The following is an 18,869-nucleotide window of genomic DNA, read 5'->3' on the forward strand; positions in this document are numbered from 1 at the left end:
ACACAGGAAAACCAAACAAAAGCCAAGGAAAAAGACAGAACTTGCAGGTAGACCACAGATTTGAGTCTTATAGCAGGGGAGCAGGAGGGAGAAGGGTCAAATCAGGGGAGGGAAGAGCACAAGGGACAGTGGTGATAGATCACAGTGATCTATGGTGGTGGGAAAACTAGGGGGACTACAACGGAAGGGAGAACAATGTTGTAAGAAAATATTTTTAAAAATACTTATTTGGGGGTCTCCCGGTGGCACAGCAGGTTGAGTGCAGCGCTGTGAAGCTGTATGCAGCCTTTGCGCGCCGGTTCAATTCCCAGCCAGTCAGGGAGATACCCACATGGTGTGGCAGACCTCTCCTGTCCCGCCCATTGCTCCCCTCAGCAGTGTATTTCACTCCTTCTGCCTGTTCTGCTCCCTGCTCTGTCTCTGGTGAATTCTCTCACCCTCCCGCACCTCTGGCCTGTACTCCCAGCTCTTGTATAAATAAATAAATCTTTTTAAAAGAATACAAATAAAAATACTTACTTGACCAACGAACACACCTGTATTGTCCAAGAAGTACGCATAGTAACTGTTTCTACCTACATTGGTTAAGAGACTAAAACAGAGAGCTGTACCAAGGCCTCCTTATGGCTATGCAACATAAGATACTCTATTTAATGTAACAGTTTCTGTCAGTTACAAGAGGCACTTTTCAGCACTTCCCTGTCTTCATCATTACTTTGCTCTATAAAACAAGTGAAACAACCTTTCTTCCTAGGAATGTTTCAAAACGGGAACAAAACGTGTAGGTAATTAAAACTGATTTGCTACACCCCCCATATCACCCTACTTCCAGGTCCATAGAGTAAAGGGTTACCAACTGCTTACTCAATCCCAAATCAATTGTACCAAATAATTTGATTTGTTATATACTTTCTATATCCCAGTGTGCACTAAACTATGAAGAAGCTTTATTTCTGATTTTTTTTCAATCACAATCTACTCTGCTACCTAGAATATGTTCATGTGGATATTCATGTAATTTACATTTGTTTAATTACTTTTGTCATCTTCAACAAAAAAAGAGTATTTGCACTGGAATCCTTCACATTTCCACTCATTTCAATCTTCTGCAAACTCTGTACATGATTATTCTTTACAAAATACAATTTACTAAATAAGTTAAATATATGGGCCATCCCCCTCCCCAAAAAATACTTCCCAAGATTAAACATAAAAAGACTTTCTTCATTTTTCCATTTCCAATACCTCCTCCTTGAATCAAGGCAAAAGTCAATGAGAGACTAAGTTGTTTTTCATTGTGTATATTTCTCCTTTCTTAACATAGCAAGTATTTCTCATATAGCAATTGACTTCCATAAATACCAAAACAGATAATTACAATCTCATTAATACAGTCTTCTCATTGGGTACACAATAAAGTCTGTGGAATTTTGAATTCCAGATAAGACTGAATGTACATGTTATTAATAAAATAATCCAAGAATAGGCATTATTAATATCATGGACATGCATACCAAGGGCACAAGGGTAGCCTGTCTAAATAAATCTGACAAGCCTGACACATTATTCCTCTACTTAAGGAGTTATTTATAACTCATTAAATAGGGAGACAGACTTGTTTCAATCAAATTTCCTAGAAATTTTACAATCTAAACTTTAGAGATAATTTTACTGACCTGTCATCTACCTTATCATTGACCAAGTGCTTGATCCACACTTACCAAATACCTTTCAGAGGACACACTGACTAAGATGAGGTCATCTCCGACTCGAACCTTTTCTCCTTCTGATCGCTGCTTTGAGGCAGGATGAATAGTCCACCAACAAGCTTCACCTGCAGAATGTTTGCAAAGTGAATCATGAATTAGTGTCTTTGTGTCCTTTGGGTAGATTCCTAGGAGTGGAATCACTGGATCATATGGACTACAATGATGTAAGAAAAAAATTTTTGATTAATAAAAAATAATTAATAAAAAAGGTGAATCAAGAAGCACCTTTAGTTTAAATTGATTTTCTCTGCCATAACTCTAAAGTAAAAAGGGGAAATGAAATAAACTTTCAAAATCAGTCTCCTTAAAATGAAATTGCCCTACTCACACAACCTTCAGAAATTTGAAAATTAATATAAATTGATCTCATAGACCGTGAAAATCAAAAGAATTAGGCCAAATTAGCACAGGGAAAGATATACTGAAATGCAGAGATTCTTCTCATAGAAATTGGTTATGCCATGTAGCGAAGTTTGGTGAGCTTTTCCTCACCACAAACTGCTTTAAAATGAATATTTACTGATGCTAAATTCACCAGGCATACTGATTTGACTTCATTCTTTATACAATCATATATACTTACATGATTCACATTGTTCTCTGTAATAAGATCTGTTTCTTGTCACTGGGTTTTCAAAAGCAGTTTTGTGAAATGACAGTCATATTATAACAGTTTTAGAAACTATATTATGCTGGTTCAAGCAGATGTATACAATTTTCATACTTAAATTTATCCTGTGTCTACTTTTATTTTCTTTTAAAGTGTTCTTGCTTTTATTAATGCAAGAGTAAAATATAAGAGAATCTTACTATAGAAAGATACATTATAAAATTAAATGGGTATGTTAAATCAAATAAGCCTCAGGTCAAGTATAATCACTCTTCATTCTACAGTTCCATTACCTAACACACAAACATAGGCACATAATTTTTTAATCTGTTCAAAATTCCTTTTAAAACCTAAACATAAGTTCTATTCAAAAATGAGATTTTTTTGTAATATCTGTCATCTAATAATTATTATTCTGTCCCTTAACACTTCTCTACTACTTTTCCATCAAACTTACATTTTACTTCTTTTTTAATTTCTCACTGCCAAATGTCAGTTCCATAAGAGCAGGTACTTTGTATGTTTTGTTCACTAGTTGTCCAGCTTGAACGAGGCACTCAGAAAAATTTATCTTGCATAATTGAGAAAATGAATCGTAAGATAATGTCTCTTAAGCATTCTTGTAGTCCATATGTTATCCTTGCCCTGAGCAGCTTTTCTTATATTAACCATAGTCTACCTTGAATGTCACTTTGCAGAATTCCTTATTTTCTTTCTCTCAATTCACATTTTACAGCTGTAGGGAGCTTTTCATTCAGTCACTCAAACATTTATTAAGTCCCCACTACTTGTCAATCATTGCTTTGATAGTTGGGGATACATCAATAAACAAGGAAAAACGTATCTGCTTTGTGAGTTTAATTCTGATCACAGCAGGTACATAACAAACAATAAACATAATAAATAATTTAGTAATTCAAAAGAGACTAGAGAGTGATGGGGAAACAGCAGTCGAAGAGCATCAGAATGTAGGAAGAGGGAGTGCCTTGCTTTGTTGTTGACTATTATATAAACATCTCAACATATGAAATCAACTTACAGATCATGCACATCTTTTACTTCTTTTGAGAGTGTACTGAAGTAAATCAATTAAAATGAGAAAACCAAACAAACTAGTAAAAATGCAAAGTCTATATTAAGTCTATATAAAATGAAATAAAAATCAGAATACTACACTGATCCTTTTGGTGTGAGGCAATCTTGGAATTCCTGGTACAAAGCAATGTATTGGTCTATTAGAAAGTTAAGTAGGTTGATAAACACAGTTTTTTTTTTACCCATTTGTTGTTTGTATATGGGAAAGTATTTTTTAAGCTTGGGGAGGGGGCATGTGGGGATAGAGCTGAAGGGACAAGTTAATAAGTGTTGGACTGTTTCACTGAGGCCTCACTGGTGGTGCAGGGGTTAGGATGCAACCTATGAAGCTGTCCCCAGCCACTGCAGCACAAGTTTGATCTCCGGCTAGGGAGGTGACCCACATGGCCCAGCAGGCCTCCCCTGACTTGTCCACTGCTCCCCTCAGCAGTGTATTTTTAACCTATCATTCGTATTTTGCACTTGCCAGTTATTACATTGCTCTGTGCCTCCTCTGAGTGGTGTATAAAAGGAACCTTCTAGATCTGCATGAATAACCACATTGATGATGAATAATCTATGGCAACATAATGGCAGGCATGAGAACTGGCGATGCAGAACAAGTAAGTTTCACAGAACATGTACGTTTCCGCCTGTTCTGTTCCCTCCTCTGTCTCTGGTGAACCCTCTCACACCCCTCACCTCTGGCCTGTACCCCAGTTCTTGTGTGCATAAATAAATAGATTTTGGGGGGAAAAGAGTTGGGCTGTTTCTGTTATTTTTCTATTTGTACATTCATTTATTTTTAAGTGTGAAAGTTCTGCATGTGCATTGTAAAAGATGAAAGAGTCAAATCTTACAGAAGTGTCTAAAGAGCAAAATCCTCATAGCACTGAGAACTGAAACACAAGTCTATGTTCTCCTACTTGTCTAAGTATCTCCTGTTCTCCAAAAGAAAGAATCAAAAATATGTAAATACATGTCTCTTTAGACAAATCGGTAGAAAGGAAAGAAACCTGTATTTCCCACCTTTTTATTTGAATATTGACGTTGAGTATGTTACATTTGCAGAATAAAAGATATTTTAAAGATAAAAGAGACACACAGTGATACTCCATACACTAATCAGTGCACTTAATACTATCAGCAGCTGTGAGATGTGTAGTATGTCTATTCTCCTACCCAAATTCAAAAGAATAACGTTTAAAGCCTGGTTTGAACCTTTAGCTAATTATGTAGGATGACTAATCAACAGAAACAATACACACTTCTTTCTACTAAAAATCTTTCTTGGGGCCTCTCCACTGGCGCAGAGGTTGAGCGCTGGGTTGCGAAGCTGCCCACAGCCTGTGCAGCGCCGGTTCGATGCCCGGCCGCCGGTCGAGGGTCCCACATGGCACGCAGACTTTTCCTGCTGCCCGTTGCTCCCCTCAGCAGTGTACTTCGTCACTCTGCCTGTTCTGCTCTCCACTCTGGCTCTGGTGAATTCTCTCACCCTCCCGCACTTCTGACTGTACCCAGTGCTTGTATAAATAAATAAATAAATCTTAAAAAAAGAAAAAAAAACCTTTCTTGGGAAGTCATTTACTCCATCTCCCAGAATATTCATCTAAAGTCTCTTCCACTGCTTCCCATCCAATTGACTGCTTCTAGTCCAATCCCCGCCATATTTTCTCAGAATACAGCTCACTGTGGGCCAAGGTGCTCACCTGTTGTGTCCTCTTGCAAGCCAACATCAAAAGCCAGTTTATCAGTTGAAGATCGGGAAGTGGACAAGCAGCACAGATACTAAAAGACACAGAATCAGCAGCTGTCACTAGACATTTATAGTCCTACTCACACTCAATTCTACACCTTGTTTGGTGTCAGCCTATCTCTGCTGGATCAGTCTTTTCCTTCACGTCTGAAAGTTTCTGTGCTAAATCCAGGTTTTTCATGTAAAGTAGGACAGTATTTATAAAGCGTTCATTAGGAGAGATGATATAAAGGAAAGCTATCTCTTTTGCCCTCATTAAAAGATTAGGGAATTGTGTTCTGCCAGTTAAAGAAGACAAGTAACTGAAGAGGTGCTTGTACATCTCTCAAGTTGTGACAGTCATAATTGTGAGCAAAAGTACAACCTTACCTGAGAGTAAGAATCTTTCTCCCAAACAGAAATTTGCAAATGATTCACTTCTATCTTCTATTTTTTGTTCTCATTTTTAAAATGTGAACTCTTAGAAATTATCCAGCACCGATTTGGGTACACAGCATGTCACCTCACTGAAATAAAGTTTATTAAGACTCTGCATGTGAAGTACTTTCCTAAGAGTAACTGAGCACTCACACCACCATCTTCTCACCCCTCTTAAGTTTTCCTAACTGCATATTTTTGGACAATAAACTTTAAGATAATTTTTCAGACTAACTCTGCTAACCCACCCCCCCTCAAAAATCTTACTAAGTTTTCTAAGAATGAGGGCACTGAGATGCCAGGCAAGGGCGCTCTCAGCAACAGGAGCTGGAGACAATTCTGGGGACTGCACAAATCCGGATTCCCAGCCAGATTCCCTGGATGATTAAGGCAAAGTTGAGAAAATTCCTTCTAAGGAACAGGGTACATTCAACTCAGTGTATGTTTATGATTATGAGGAGGAAGGAAAAACAATAATCATTCAGAGACAGATGTACTGGCATGTTCGGTGGAAGTCATGGTCATAGGGATGTAAAATCAAATTGACCTGGTGACTCCTGCCTCTCGACTGTCAAACACTCTCTTCCAAGGTTGCAGAAAAGATTCTGGAGCATCCCAAACAAGTTCCCCATCAGTGTGGAATGTGAGTCTGACCTAGGGACAGGCAGTCTAGGGTGGTCCCGGAGGCTTAATCAACTTTCCATCTAAACTGCCAAATGTCTGCCTTTAATTGAGATAAAGTAACAATTTCACAATACTTACTTTTCCAGCAAAAACATTAAGTGATTCCTACTAAAATTTTCAGTAATATTTCTCAAAAACCAATTAACATACATTCTCTAGGTATGTAACATACATTCTTATGTATATAATGTATAATATGAGCTTTCTTTCATTAATGTTCACAGCAACTATGAAGTAAACACTATAATTATTCCATAAGTTAATTAAGTTCCATAAGAGCAAGGACTTGGTCTTATATACTACTATATCCAACACCTAGAACAGAGCCTAGGATATGTTTAGGACTAAAAAACATTTATTGAATGAATGCATGAAGTTTTCAGATGCCATTACATGCTCGGTTCAGCAAGATATCCAAAGTTGTTCAGCATGCAACAAGGTGAACCTAAACTTACCATCTAAGTCCAGCTTAACTCATCTACTATATATCCTGAGTAGTTTTCTTAAAATGGACTCTTGCATTTATTACTTATGCAGTTCATGTGTTTCGACTGCTACTGAAAATGGAATTGTTTCCATAAAGTTTTAATGTACAATTACTATATGCAAAGGGATTATTACATACACTGTTGTATCGACCACTTCATTAAGGCATTTTCCTTTATTTCATAGCCTGCTACATCAGTCAGGATTTCCAGAACAATGTTAAATAAGCTATTCTTGTTTACATTTGTTTGAGCTATTTTTGCTTAGAATGACTTCAGTGTTTGACAATAGGATGTTGGCTATTGATTTGACATTGATATTTTGCTTATCCTTGAGCAAACAATCATTAAGAATGGGAAATGACTTGTTAAAGATCTTTTCAGCACTTGTTAAGATGATCACAACTTTTTCTTATTTGATCCATTTATGTGCTGTATCACAAAAGCAAAATAATATTCAAGTCATCATTCACATCACATTTATATTTTTTATATATTTCTCTTGCTGTAATTTGGAATTCCAATAGCTAAGGTCTTAATTCAGATTTTCATATAAATATTCACAATGGAAAATGACAATTCTTGTATGTTTTAGGCATTGGTATTGAACCAATGCTTAGTCTACTACTCTGGAAAAATTTACGTGTTTTATTAGTTACCTCCTTCCTAGAAGAAATAATCACCATAATAACATTCTTACAGATATTGGATGATCAAGTAGTCACAAAAATTAGGCTGATGAAGAATTTAATAACAAGAAATATTTATGCTTTAAAATATTAGGATACAAATTTGGTTATATAATAAATCCTTCAATATATAAATGAATTTTTTTAAGAATAGAAAAGATTGAAATATTTTAAAAATCACCAGCAGCTTTCTCTCATTAGTGTGATCATGAAAATATTTTTTTGTAATTTCCAAACCTTACAGAATATGTATTCCTTTAATATTTTAGTCACTTTTTTTAAAAGAATGGAATGAAACTTTTATATGCTACATATAATATATATAAGTATATAAAAATAACTCTGCCTTGGAAAGCCTGGTGGCTGATATGGATAAATGGGTGAAAGAAGAAGCTGATGAGAAAAAGAAATAAAACATTAAATTAATAAAGAAAGATGAGAATTTACTCTAGCTCTCTCAGGCAGATTTTATTTTATCTTTCGGTAATTCTCTATAAATGAACTGCTTAATTTTGTTAACTGTCTAATTTTATTCTCTAATAAATGAACAGTTTAAAACAAAAAAAATTTCTTGTTTGATTCTTATATCTTTCTCCTCCTAAGAGATATTAAAAGTGAGATATTAAAAATAGGAGTCATCTAGGGCCTCCCCTGGTGGAGCAGGCGGTTGAGCGCAGCGTTGTGAAGCTGTCCATAGCCTCTGCAGCATGGGTTCGATCCCCACCGGCCTCGGAGCAACCCACATGGTGAGCAGACCTCTCCTGTCTCACCCGCTGCTCCCCTCAGCAGTGTATTTTGCCAGTGTGCCTGTTCTGTTTCCCACTCTGTCTATGGTGAATCCTCTCACTCTCCCGCGCATCTGGCCTGTACCCTGGTTCTTGTATAAATAAATAAGTCTTTTAAAAAAAATAGGAGGCATCTAATGATAGAATTGAAGGACTCTAAAGGTTATCTAAGCTAACTCTCATCTTCTACCTGAGAACACAGAATACAAAGATATTAAACAACACATACAACCGAGACCATCAACGCCTAAAGTCTAAAATGCTGTTACTAACATTTCCTGATTATTTCTGAACAGATGAACAAGACCCGAGCAGAGATGAAATCAAACATCTACTCACCATGCCACTGTAGGAGTGGCGTAGCAATATGGCATGACCATAGAGCAGCGTCCTATGCCCACTCCCTTGAGCAGTCTGCACACACAAGAGAAAGGGGAGAAATACAAGAAACAGGTCAATTTAACTGGGTCAAAAAAATGCTCTCCTGTTCTCAAGGGAAAGTTTAATGGGAAAGAATAAATGGGAGAACTACTGAAGACAAGCAGAGTGCTGTGGAAAGTGTCTGAATTGGAAAAAGATTGTTGAGAAACCCTTTACTGTGGAACTGGCAGTTGATCTCGTTCTTGAAAAAAGAACATGATTTCAGTAAATACTAATCATAATTTGTCATTAATTATTTATAGTTTATACTATAAATAAATTACATGGCTATGTGCAACTGGGCAATAGTACTTTGGTCACCTCGTATCCCAGGAGCCTAGCAACATGCCTGGCACACAGGGAGGACTCAATAAATATTGATTCAATGAATGAGTCTTCCCAAAACACAAAATGGATCATATCATCTCCAGGCTTTATATGAAATAGAGAAATGTTCTTCAAATTTTAGTACATTTTTGTATAACCTAGAAACCGGTTAAAAACTAGGGTTGGGGGGCCTCCCCTGGTGGCCCCAGGAGGTTGAGCGCTGCACTGTGCAGCTGTCTGCAGCCTCTGCAGCACTGTTTCGGTCACGGCCAGCCAGCGAGGGTCCCACATGGCACAGCAGACCTCTCCTGTCGCGCCCACTGCTCCCCTCAGCAGTGTATTTCGTCAGTCTGCCTGTTCTGTTCCCACTCTGTCTCTAGTGAATCCTCTCACCCTCCCGTGCATCTGGCCTGTACCCCAGTTCTTGTATAAATAAATAAATCTTAAAAAAAAAAAAACAAGGGTTCCTGTGCCTATACTTAAGGCTCTGATTCAGTGAGTCTGGGATAGATACAGAGGTCATTTTCAAAATTTCCCAAGTGATGGAGTTGCTGTTGTTCCGGGGGCCACACTTTGTGTACAAGCACAGAGGACACTTAGCCTCAACCCTTTCTATCCTCCTCCCCCAAGTCACCCACACTCCAAACATGCAAACGTTTCCTGCCCTGATGAGACCAGCTGCTTCCTTGCTGGTCTGTCTCTTCTGCCATATCAGCTGTGCTCTGAAACCCAGGTTAAAGATCACCTCCTCTGTGAAGCCTCATCTGGTATCCTCAGTCCTCTCCAGTCCTGCACATGACCTTTGTCTGATTGCTACACTGTGAGCCTATTTCTGTCCTGGACCAGACTGTGCGCCCCTGAAGGACATGCAGATTAGTTCATAGCACAAGGTCAGAGCTTAGTAAGCACTCAATAAATATTTGTTGATTGAAAAACTTGATGTGGGTAGCCCAATCCAAGGTGGGTAGGGAAATACAAGTGAAGGTGTCATGGTATACAATTGCCAGATATTTAAGAAAGAGGAAGGGGCCTTGGGATTGTAATATTGGTTCACAGAAAGAAACGTTAACAGGAACTGTAAAATTACATCAGGTAAGATCATGAATGTTGTACCAAGGAGACTTTTTTTCTGTAGAAAAAGGAGGTCTTTAAGGATTTCAAAGATGAGAGCGATATACATATAGTGAATATATGTATATATATGACTGTATATAAATGTAAAGTGTATATATATATATATATATGTAAAGTACAGATTGCAGAAGAAAGTATTTTAATATCCACTGCTAGTATACCTTATTTACTAAAAATAAATCCCCTCTTTATTGTTCCATGTAACTTCTTAAAATAGTTTTATTTACATTTACACCTGAAAGACCTCAGGACCATTCTTTAAAAATATATTAAAATTATATGAAAAACTAATTTTTTAAAAAGGAATATTCCTTTCTCACATACTAAGAGGAAAAGGGAAAATCTACTTTAAAATATTATATTCTTTTTCAGAGTGAAGCCCTCTTTAGAGGATATTTTGTTTTCTATATTTATCAATAAATATTTGATTTATTGTGGCCAAGAATAATTTTACTAATTTGTCAGATTTGGATCTCTTTGTAGATAGCTAACTTTTCATTCCAGAAGTGAGTTCCAAAGCTGTAAAACCAGCTGGACTTTAATAAGATTTGACAGAGCAATGAAACAAATTTGTTTTTATATGTATAAACTGTATTATTTCTATTGAGGTAACTCTGGTTTACAATGCTGCATATTATTTAGTTTATTTTTAATGAAGGATGAGGATTTAACCAAAAAAGTGCTAAGTGCTTCTTTTACTGTAAAGCTTTGCCTATACAAAAAAAAAAAAAAAATTCAACATATACACACATAAAAGTCCACTTTGGTTAAGAGGGAGATAATTTAGTGTCTGAATTTTCTTTCAACTAAAAATTATACACAATTAGACAATTACAGATTTTACACTAGATTTCCTCACTATTTAAAACCTAATTTTTGCTGCAGATTTAGTATTAATAAACCTTTAATAAAAATATGCAAATAACCCATACTAAAGTAATTTGGTTACTTAAAAAAGCACTGTTAACACAAAGTGGATGCAATTACTATCACGTGGTCTGCAGTATTTTCCTTTAATTTTCAGTTTAAAATAATAGTACTCTAATTGGCTCTGATTCAGAAAAAATGCATAATTTCTACTTTGGGGGCCAATTAAATAATGTGTTCATTCAACAAAGAGTCATTTAAAAAAAACTGTGAATGTAGAATGTATCCAAAGGAATCTGCATTTTTTTTTCTGTTTTGGTTTTTTGTTGGTTTTTTTTCCTGGTCAATTGTGTCAATTTCCTTATTAAATTTGGCCTAGTCTTTGACAAATTTAAGTGAACAGTGTTTATGAACTTCCTCTGATGTAAGGAACTACTGGTACTTTTTGAAATGATCTCTGGGGTTATTCCTTCAAGATTCTATAACATCCTGCCACAGGTGAACTGCGGGAATCTCCACAGTAATATCAATGAGAAAAAGATACTCACTGCTGGGTGATACACCACAAGCAGTAATAATTCAGTGTTCTCCAAAAAAGGTCCATTTTTCCCACCAGCCACCCAAACCTACAGCTGTAAGCACAGTGTGTAACCATAGCAGTTTGGGAATCCAGGTAGGAGACCAACTGGAGCGAGTTAAGATAACAGAGCGACAAGCTCAAGGTTGACCAGCTTTTCACACTTTGGGAAAGATAGTATTTGTTTGTTTCAATTAACATGTGAACTGTTCCTTGAAATTTAAAATACAAGCAGAGTGAAAAGTGCTCTCAATTGTACCAATAAAAGGAGAATTAGGAAATTAAAATCTTTTGTGACAAGTAAACCTTCAGTTCATACTAATGCCATGCATACTTTAGTCCTGCTGATTTTCCAGTGAATATTACACCAAAAAACATTCAATACTTAGTGGATGTCTACTGTCTCAAAGACAAAGTACCAGAAGCCAAGGGTGTGAAGTGTAAGTTCACAGTCTGATTTTCTCTGGCTTGAAAATTAGTTTTCTGTGAAAACTCTAATTAATCATTAATTTATTAACTATGTACTGAATTCCATGTGATTTCCTTCAAAATATTTACACACTAACAGCAAAGCAAATGGAAGTTCAAGAACTAATTCTTTGTATATTTCTGAATATCTTCAACTAGATGATGGATTATAAAGTCCTTTTAGTAAAAGTAAACTGGAAGTTAGATGTCCTTGAGGTAATTTACAAGTGAGTTATGTTCTCTATCTGTCCTGAAAATGCAACTGTCAGTCTATTGCACCCCAATCCCCCCATGATTTGTTGAGTCTGTGGTATAGTTAGTAAGCTCTCACTAGACTTTCAAGACCCCTCTGCAGAACCAGGATCCCGGTGTCAGCTTCTGCTAGGCTACCGTGGTCTGCAGACAATGGGGATTCCTCTGCAGACATTAAGGGCTGTTATTCTCCTAGGAAAGACCAAACAATAATAGCTGCCATCTCCAACCTACTCCCACTAACTATTCCTGGTGTTAGAAAGCTAAAAATGATTGATAAAAGGCAAAATCTGGCTTAATGAAAATATGATTTTAAAAGGTTTTTCTGTGTGTGGGTTTGGTTGTATTAGATGACGAACAGGGTTAAAATTGAAAATCAAACTGAGAGAAGGAAAGTCCAGAATACATCCAAACAACATCTAAACAACATAGCTGTATGTACATATGTACACACATGGCTGTATGTTGTAAACAACGCTCATCTCACTTTCCACAAATTAATAGTAACACTTTTAGCATTATTAGGCATTCCTTTATGCTTCGACCTTTCCAGGATCTTACCGAAATGGCTCAATTTGGAGGTCTATCTATCTATATTGCATGCAAAAGCTTTATCAGAAGTGTTTATACATTTATATTTATTTAGAATAATATGCAGTCATAGGGCATGATTTATTCATCTGTAACCCTTCTTTGTTGGGAGGAGAACCAATGGTTTCGCTATACTTCAGATATTACTGTCACAAAATTTCAATTTACCAGCAGAAAAGTGTAATATGTAAAAAACAGAAAGTAACAACTAAGACTGACTAAAAAAATTTATACACACATAAAACGTATTGGTTCTGTGTTTCTATTGCTCTCTGATCTGGGTTTTTTTGTTTTTGTTTTTTGGCTATTTGTTTTTTTAATATGTTTATAATCTATACTTGCTTATGAATCTAACTCTAGTATTATTGCTGTTTAAAACCATTTAATTTACTAACTATATAAGATCTAAATATCTTAAGCTCTTCCAATTTCCTAACATTCTTTCTGCATGTTAATCAATGTAGGATATTTCACTTAATTCCAGACTTGTCTAATGCAAGATTTTTTTAAATAAATCAGACTTCATAGGAGAATTTTTCTATATATTTTGACTGTCATACATTATATAGCATTTTACAAATATAACCATAAGCTCCTAGAAGGTGTTTATAACTATAATTAATAAACTGTCAAAATTTTAAATAATAGACAACAAAAAGAAAGTGGCATTAGAAGTCCTTTCAGAGCATTCAAATAGTTAGAAATGTATAACTATGGCTTCAAATAAGAGTAATATTGGGAAATTTGTTGTTTTAGGGAGAAGAACAAATTTATCTCTATGCATAAACTTTTAAATTATCTGCAAATGATTCAAAATGCAAATGTAACAGCACAAGATTGACAGGAGTGGCAGAGAGTTGCTTTCTTCTCCTGGAACCTGAGTTTTGATCAATCTGAGGGTCACTTACAGCAGGAATTTTCCAACAGCCCTGCTATCTTTAATTAAAAGCACCACACAACTCGTTCACAGGATGTTTATAATAATTAACATGGATTCTATCTTCAATGCAAAAAAAAATGTGCTTGACAAAGCCACTTGAATATTGCCAAGATAGCCATTTGGCTGGGTGGCTTATTTGTGATGCTATTAACCAAAAGTCTCCTGAGGGAACAGATCAGGCTTATGACAGTTCTAACTTATCATTTAGGGCCACAAAGCAAAAATGGACTCCTGTAACAAGGAAGCACTTGTCTGATTCTAAGAGGTTAAATAATACTTAATAATGCATAAAACCCCAAACAAATCAACATTGAAAGATGAACGTGTAATAAAATTCATCATCCTTCTCCTTTCAAGCAGTTTAATTTACTATGATTTAATGCATATGACCTCCACTTAGTCAAATTCTAACCTTTCAGATCATCCAATGCAGGTATGAAAATAAGGCTTCTGGTATTGCAGTTAAAAGAAATTAGGTTAGTATACCATATGGTTTAAACTAATTCTACATCATCTTTTTATTTGCATTGATTTTTATATAAATCTGCTTTCATAAAAAGGCTTAAGTTATAAATTCCATTTATTTGTCTCCAGTGGGAAATAGAAATGGCAATGAATAAATATGTGGAATGGGATTAGATAACAAAATGCAGATTTAGCAAGAAAAACTGAAGTTTCTTACATCAGATTTCATTAATTATTTCTTAGGGAGGGGCAGAAAAGGACATACTCATGTTTTGCTGCTATTTATAACATGACACCTATGGTAAGTAAATAAAATTGAAATAATGAATGTCCACTGATTCAAAATTATATGTATATCTAAATAACCTACATATTTCCATCAATGCCATAATGATAAATTTTGTTCTCTTTTAAAACCTCTCCATTTTTCTAATTTGGTAGAAAAATTGAAAAGGGGTTAATTATTTTCATTTCTCTTGAAGTAGTTCAATAGAAACTTTTTGGTGCCTCTCCTAATTTTCCAATATAAATTCCCTGCTATATTCAGGCAATTTTTCTTATACACAAAACATCCAATATAATCCCCACAGTGAAAATTCTAAATAGAGAAGCATTTTAAATTTGTTTTGATGAGAGAAATTCCTAATATTAGCTCAAGAAAATTGAATGTTGCAATATGACCCAGACAGAACTAAGCATGTGATTTACTTATTTCAACATAAAAGTCACTAAATCTGATATAATATTTTCAAACTTCAAAATGTGGAGAAAACTGTCATGAATTCAAAAACTGAATAAACATATATATCCAAACACAAAATATACAAGTATTGCACAGAACAGAAATTATCCAATGTCTTACCTTCATCATGAATTTCTGTAGGGGCAAGAGAAAAAAAGAGAAGGTATTCAATACAAATTACTTCAGAAACTTATTTTAAAATATCTCTTATTTATTGTGACTCCATTGTCCTAAATGGAGTAATTCAACAATAAACAAAACCAAAAACCACATTCACTGTGTTGTCACAACAAAACTTAGTATCAACTACATGCTAGAGAAAAGCTGTAGCAAGCAAAACTCTTGAAAATATTTTCACATTAGTTATTTCTTTTTCTGTGAAAACATGCCATTCTACGTTAATGCGTGATTTAACTAAGCACCAAAAATAAACCAAAGATAAAAATCTTAAAATTCTCTCTGCAAATGCTTTAAACTTCTTACATTTCATTTTTTGCACAAAAATGAGTGATATAAAGAGGAAGGCAACAAATTTTCAAAGAAATAGTGGATTAGAAAGAGGTAATGTAGATCATAAACTAATAGACTACCATGAGCTGCTCCTATTTCATGCAAAATGGCAAACGCAATTCCCTATACACTACATATCATGAGATGTGAATTTCAAAGAAAAATCACAAAACGTTTCTCTTTTCTCTGAAAATGATAGTCTTTTCTCATGATTTGTTATAACTCTTTTATTCTCCAAAAAAAAACATAGTATAAACATGTATTCCTTCATTTTCTTTAGACCCATAAAGTTTCTTTGACTTCATACTCCTAGGAGAGATACACAGATGAAAAAGAGCTAAGAAGGAAAAATGCCATTATATTTCCAAACTTAGGGTGACACTGAGTCGTCAGGAGCATGTAAGTCCCACAGAGAAAATACATATATATTCAAAATAATGTTTAAAAATTCAGAAAGGGAAAGTCTTCTAACATAGAAAGACATTTGTAAATTTCGCCATTGTTTCCTGAAAACATATACACATGGCAATATGTATATTACTAAATGGCAATTCCACTGTGACTATTTTCAGTTTCAATATTAAAAATTTCAGGAAAAATTGTCAAGAACCATTTCATTCTCAGCTTGGAAAATACAAAATGCTTAGTTACATTTTCTACAACCAATATCATGTTAGTGATAAGAGGAAGAATTTTCCATGTTGATACTAACTAATCACATGTCTACATTTCATCATTAGTATTATAAATTTCATTAAAGGAATTAGGAAAAATCATTTTTTAAGCCTAATTAGAAAAAACCCAAAATTTTGCTATAGAACATGAGACCTTTTTAAATTGATCTAGTTTTAGTGATTTTTCTTTCAGAAATGTTTTCAGCTTGATAGCCACAGTTATCTAGATCAAACTACTTAAGAATTGAAGTTCACAGCAAAAGAGTAGCCAGTGGAGTTAATGAGGTCTGCTATACATAATTTCTAAGTTTTGTTGATTGTACAAAGGGCAAATCACAGAACAGGACGATTTGTATAGGGTAAAACAGAATGAATGCTGCAAATTAGCAAAGGCTAATATATCCTTCTGGAGGACGAGAAAGAATAGCATTTATAATAGACATATTAGTTTCAAAAGGTAATTAAGAACATGAAAGATTATTTGTGGCATTAAAGACAACTTTTGCACAAATCAGTTACGGGTCAATTTGGCTTAAGGGATAGATATTAACAAAATTCAAATTTTATGAGATATTCAAATAGATCAGTCACAGCAAGGGAGAAAGAAAAAGAATACTTTGTTTTAATATTAATATAAACACTGCTTAAGTATGACTAAAAGTAACAGTGAATGAATAATAACAAAAAAAAACCTTAAAAGTTGATAAGCTAGAGAAGAGAAAAAGCAACTCAAGTTTAAAGATAAATGTTGAAGAAAATAATCTCAATGAAGCAATAAAAATATTATTTTATGCTCCAATAAGCTTAGTAAATGAATTAACTAGATTTATTTCACACACTAACACTTTACTAACATTTTATTACAGGTACAGAAATGGATAATTAAAAAGACAAGTATAATCCAGCTCCTAGAATGGATTCTGTCTCAGAAGAAACTTTTGGATGATGACCAGCTTACTCAGAAATGCGATGGGGACATTTTAATTCTTTGAGATAAAACTGCAAATGGCAGTACCTTAGTGTCCCAAGTTTAATTATTTCAAAATTGACAGGTCAGATAAAATTTGAAATGCAAATAAAAGTTGGGGCATAACCCTTAGTTATACCACATAATAGGAAAAACAGGAAGAAATATAGCAATCTGATTTTTTAACTCAAATAGAGATGGCTGTGTGAGTCTAAGAGAAACAAAACTAGCAGCAATCCTTGGTTTATAAGCATATATCACTTGATCTGTAATAGTTTTGAAAGACCTAAGGGATCTTCTTAGCATATGCAAATGACTAAAAGAAGAAAAACAAATCAAGCAGCAATACTTTATTCTGAAAATTGTAATCAAATAATGGACATCAAGTGAATGCATAATTATATTCAATCTGTTATTGGTACAAAGAAAGAAACAGTAATTCAGGGATATTAAAAAGCTCCTCTACCACAATTATGTCTTTCAGTTCAACCTTGAATTTTTTTGAACTGTTATTTCAGTTTCATAAAATGAAAACTGGTTAAAAATTCAGTACTTCTATATATGGAATTTTTTTAGAAGTTTCAAAAAACTACTGAAATGCCTTCTCAAAAATTACATAGATAAGAAATTAGCAAGAAAGCAACAAAATAAACATTTGAGGGCTTCTCAATAAAAGGATTTATCCAATAAGACAATCTGAGAGATTAGGTTAAAATTTTGATTCAGAAGTGCTTCTAAATGATTTTATTAAGGGAATGAAAGGTCTTATTCTACATATAAAATATCCATCAGATTTATGTCTTTTTTGTCATTTTTTCTCTTCATGTATCGATATGCTAAAATTCTCCATAATCCTCTCCACTGAGACTAAGGATATATCTGCTAAATTTTATTCTGCTGAGAAACGATGATTTCACCACCCAAAACTTGGATGTGTTGACCATTTTAAATTAATGGTGCCCCCATTAATTCTTAATTAATTCCAGAAGAAATTATTAACAATTCCAAACTCAAAACATATAGCAACATATACTATCTAATAGTGTATGGGACAAATATGTCTAAAGAACCTCAACTATTTCTCTTAGGATGACAATATCCTATAAAAATGCTTTATTTTTCTAGGGAACCATGGTGATTGACAGATAGGCTGTTTATAGGTCCAGAAACCCTTTAAAAGTGCCCAGTTTAGCCTATGAAAGAGCAACTATAGAATGATACAGAGGGTGGCAATGTCAGAGCATCACTCATGGCCATCTATTCACAGGTGCATCCTGGCTTTTTGATGAAGAATTCACTCTATTAGGGGAGCATATTGGTAGCAGGTGTTGTCTTTTCAACCTATTACAACTCCTGCACTGACATTATTTAAATGCACTGTCTTTTCTTTTGTGTGTAATGGATTCGTCATAAATATGAATATGATTATCTAGTTCTTCTTTAGAAGGGTAAAGGAAAATTAGTAATCCTGATAAGCTACATTTTATCTTTGTGTTACAAAGCATGAATGCTTACAGTTAAGCAGAAGAACTACTAAAGTTTTCTTCTTTTCCCATCTTGTATCAGAATTTCTCTAAATGAAAAAAAATAAATTGATCTTTACAGAGAGGATAGATGAATTACTGTGACCTCAAGACATATAATCTGCCCTACACTTAGATCACCA

General features: G+C 34.6%; 1 protein-coding gene across 1 annotated transcript in view; it reads right to left on the reverse strand.

Moving 5' to 3' along the window:
* Positions 1 to 18,869, reverse strand: part of RYR2 (ryanodine receptor 2) — a 697,569-nt gene that overhangs the window by 410,028 nt on the left and 268,672 nt on the right. The window contains exons 4-7 of the mRNA XM_054694896.1: positions 15,173 to 15,187; positions 8,609 to 8,683; positions 5,163 to 5,241; positions 1,722 to 1,834 (exon numbers count right to left, since the gene is read on the reverse strand). Of these exons, the coding sequence (XP_054550871.1) occupies positions 1,722 to 1,834; positions 5,163 to 5,241; positions 8,609 to 8,683; positions 15,173 to 15,187 (282 nt within the window). The remainder of the gene's footprint in view (positions 1 to 1,721; positions 1,835 to 5,162; positions 5,242 to 8,608; positions 8,684 to 15,172; positions 15,188 to 18,869) is intronic.

This window comes from Talpa occidentalis, unplaced genomic scaffold (assembly GCF_014898055.3).
Source record: "Talpa occidentalis isolate TD23 unplaced genomic scaffold, MPIMG_talOcc4v2.1 talOcc4.14, whole genome shotgun sequence".
NCBI lineage: Eukaryota > Metazoa > Chordata > Mammalia > Eulipotyphla > Talpidae > Talpa > Talpa occidentalis.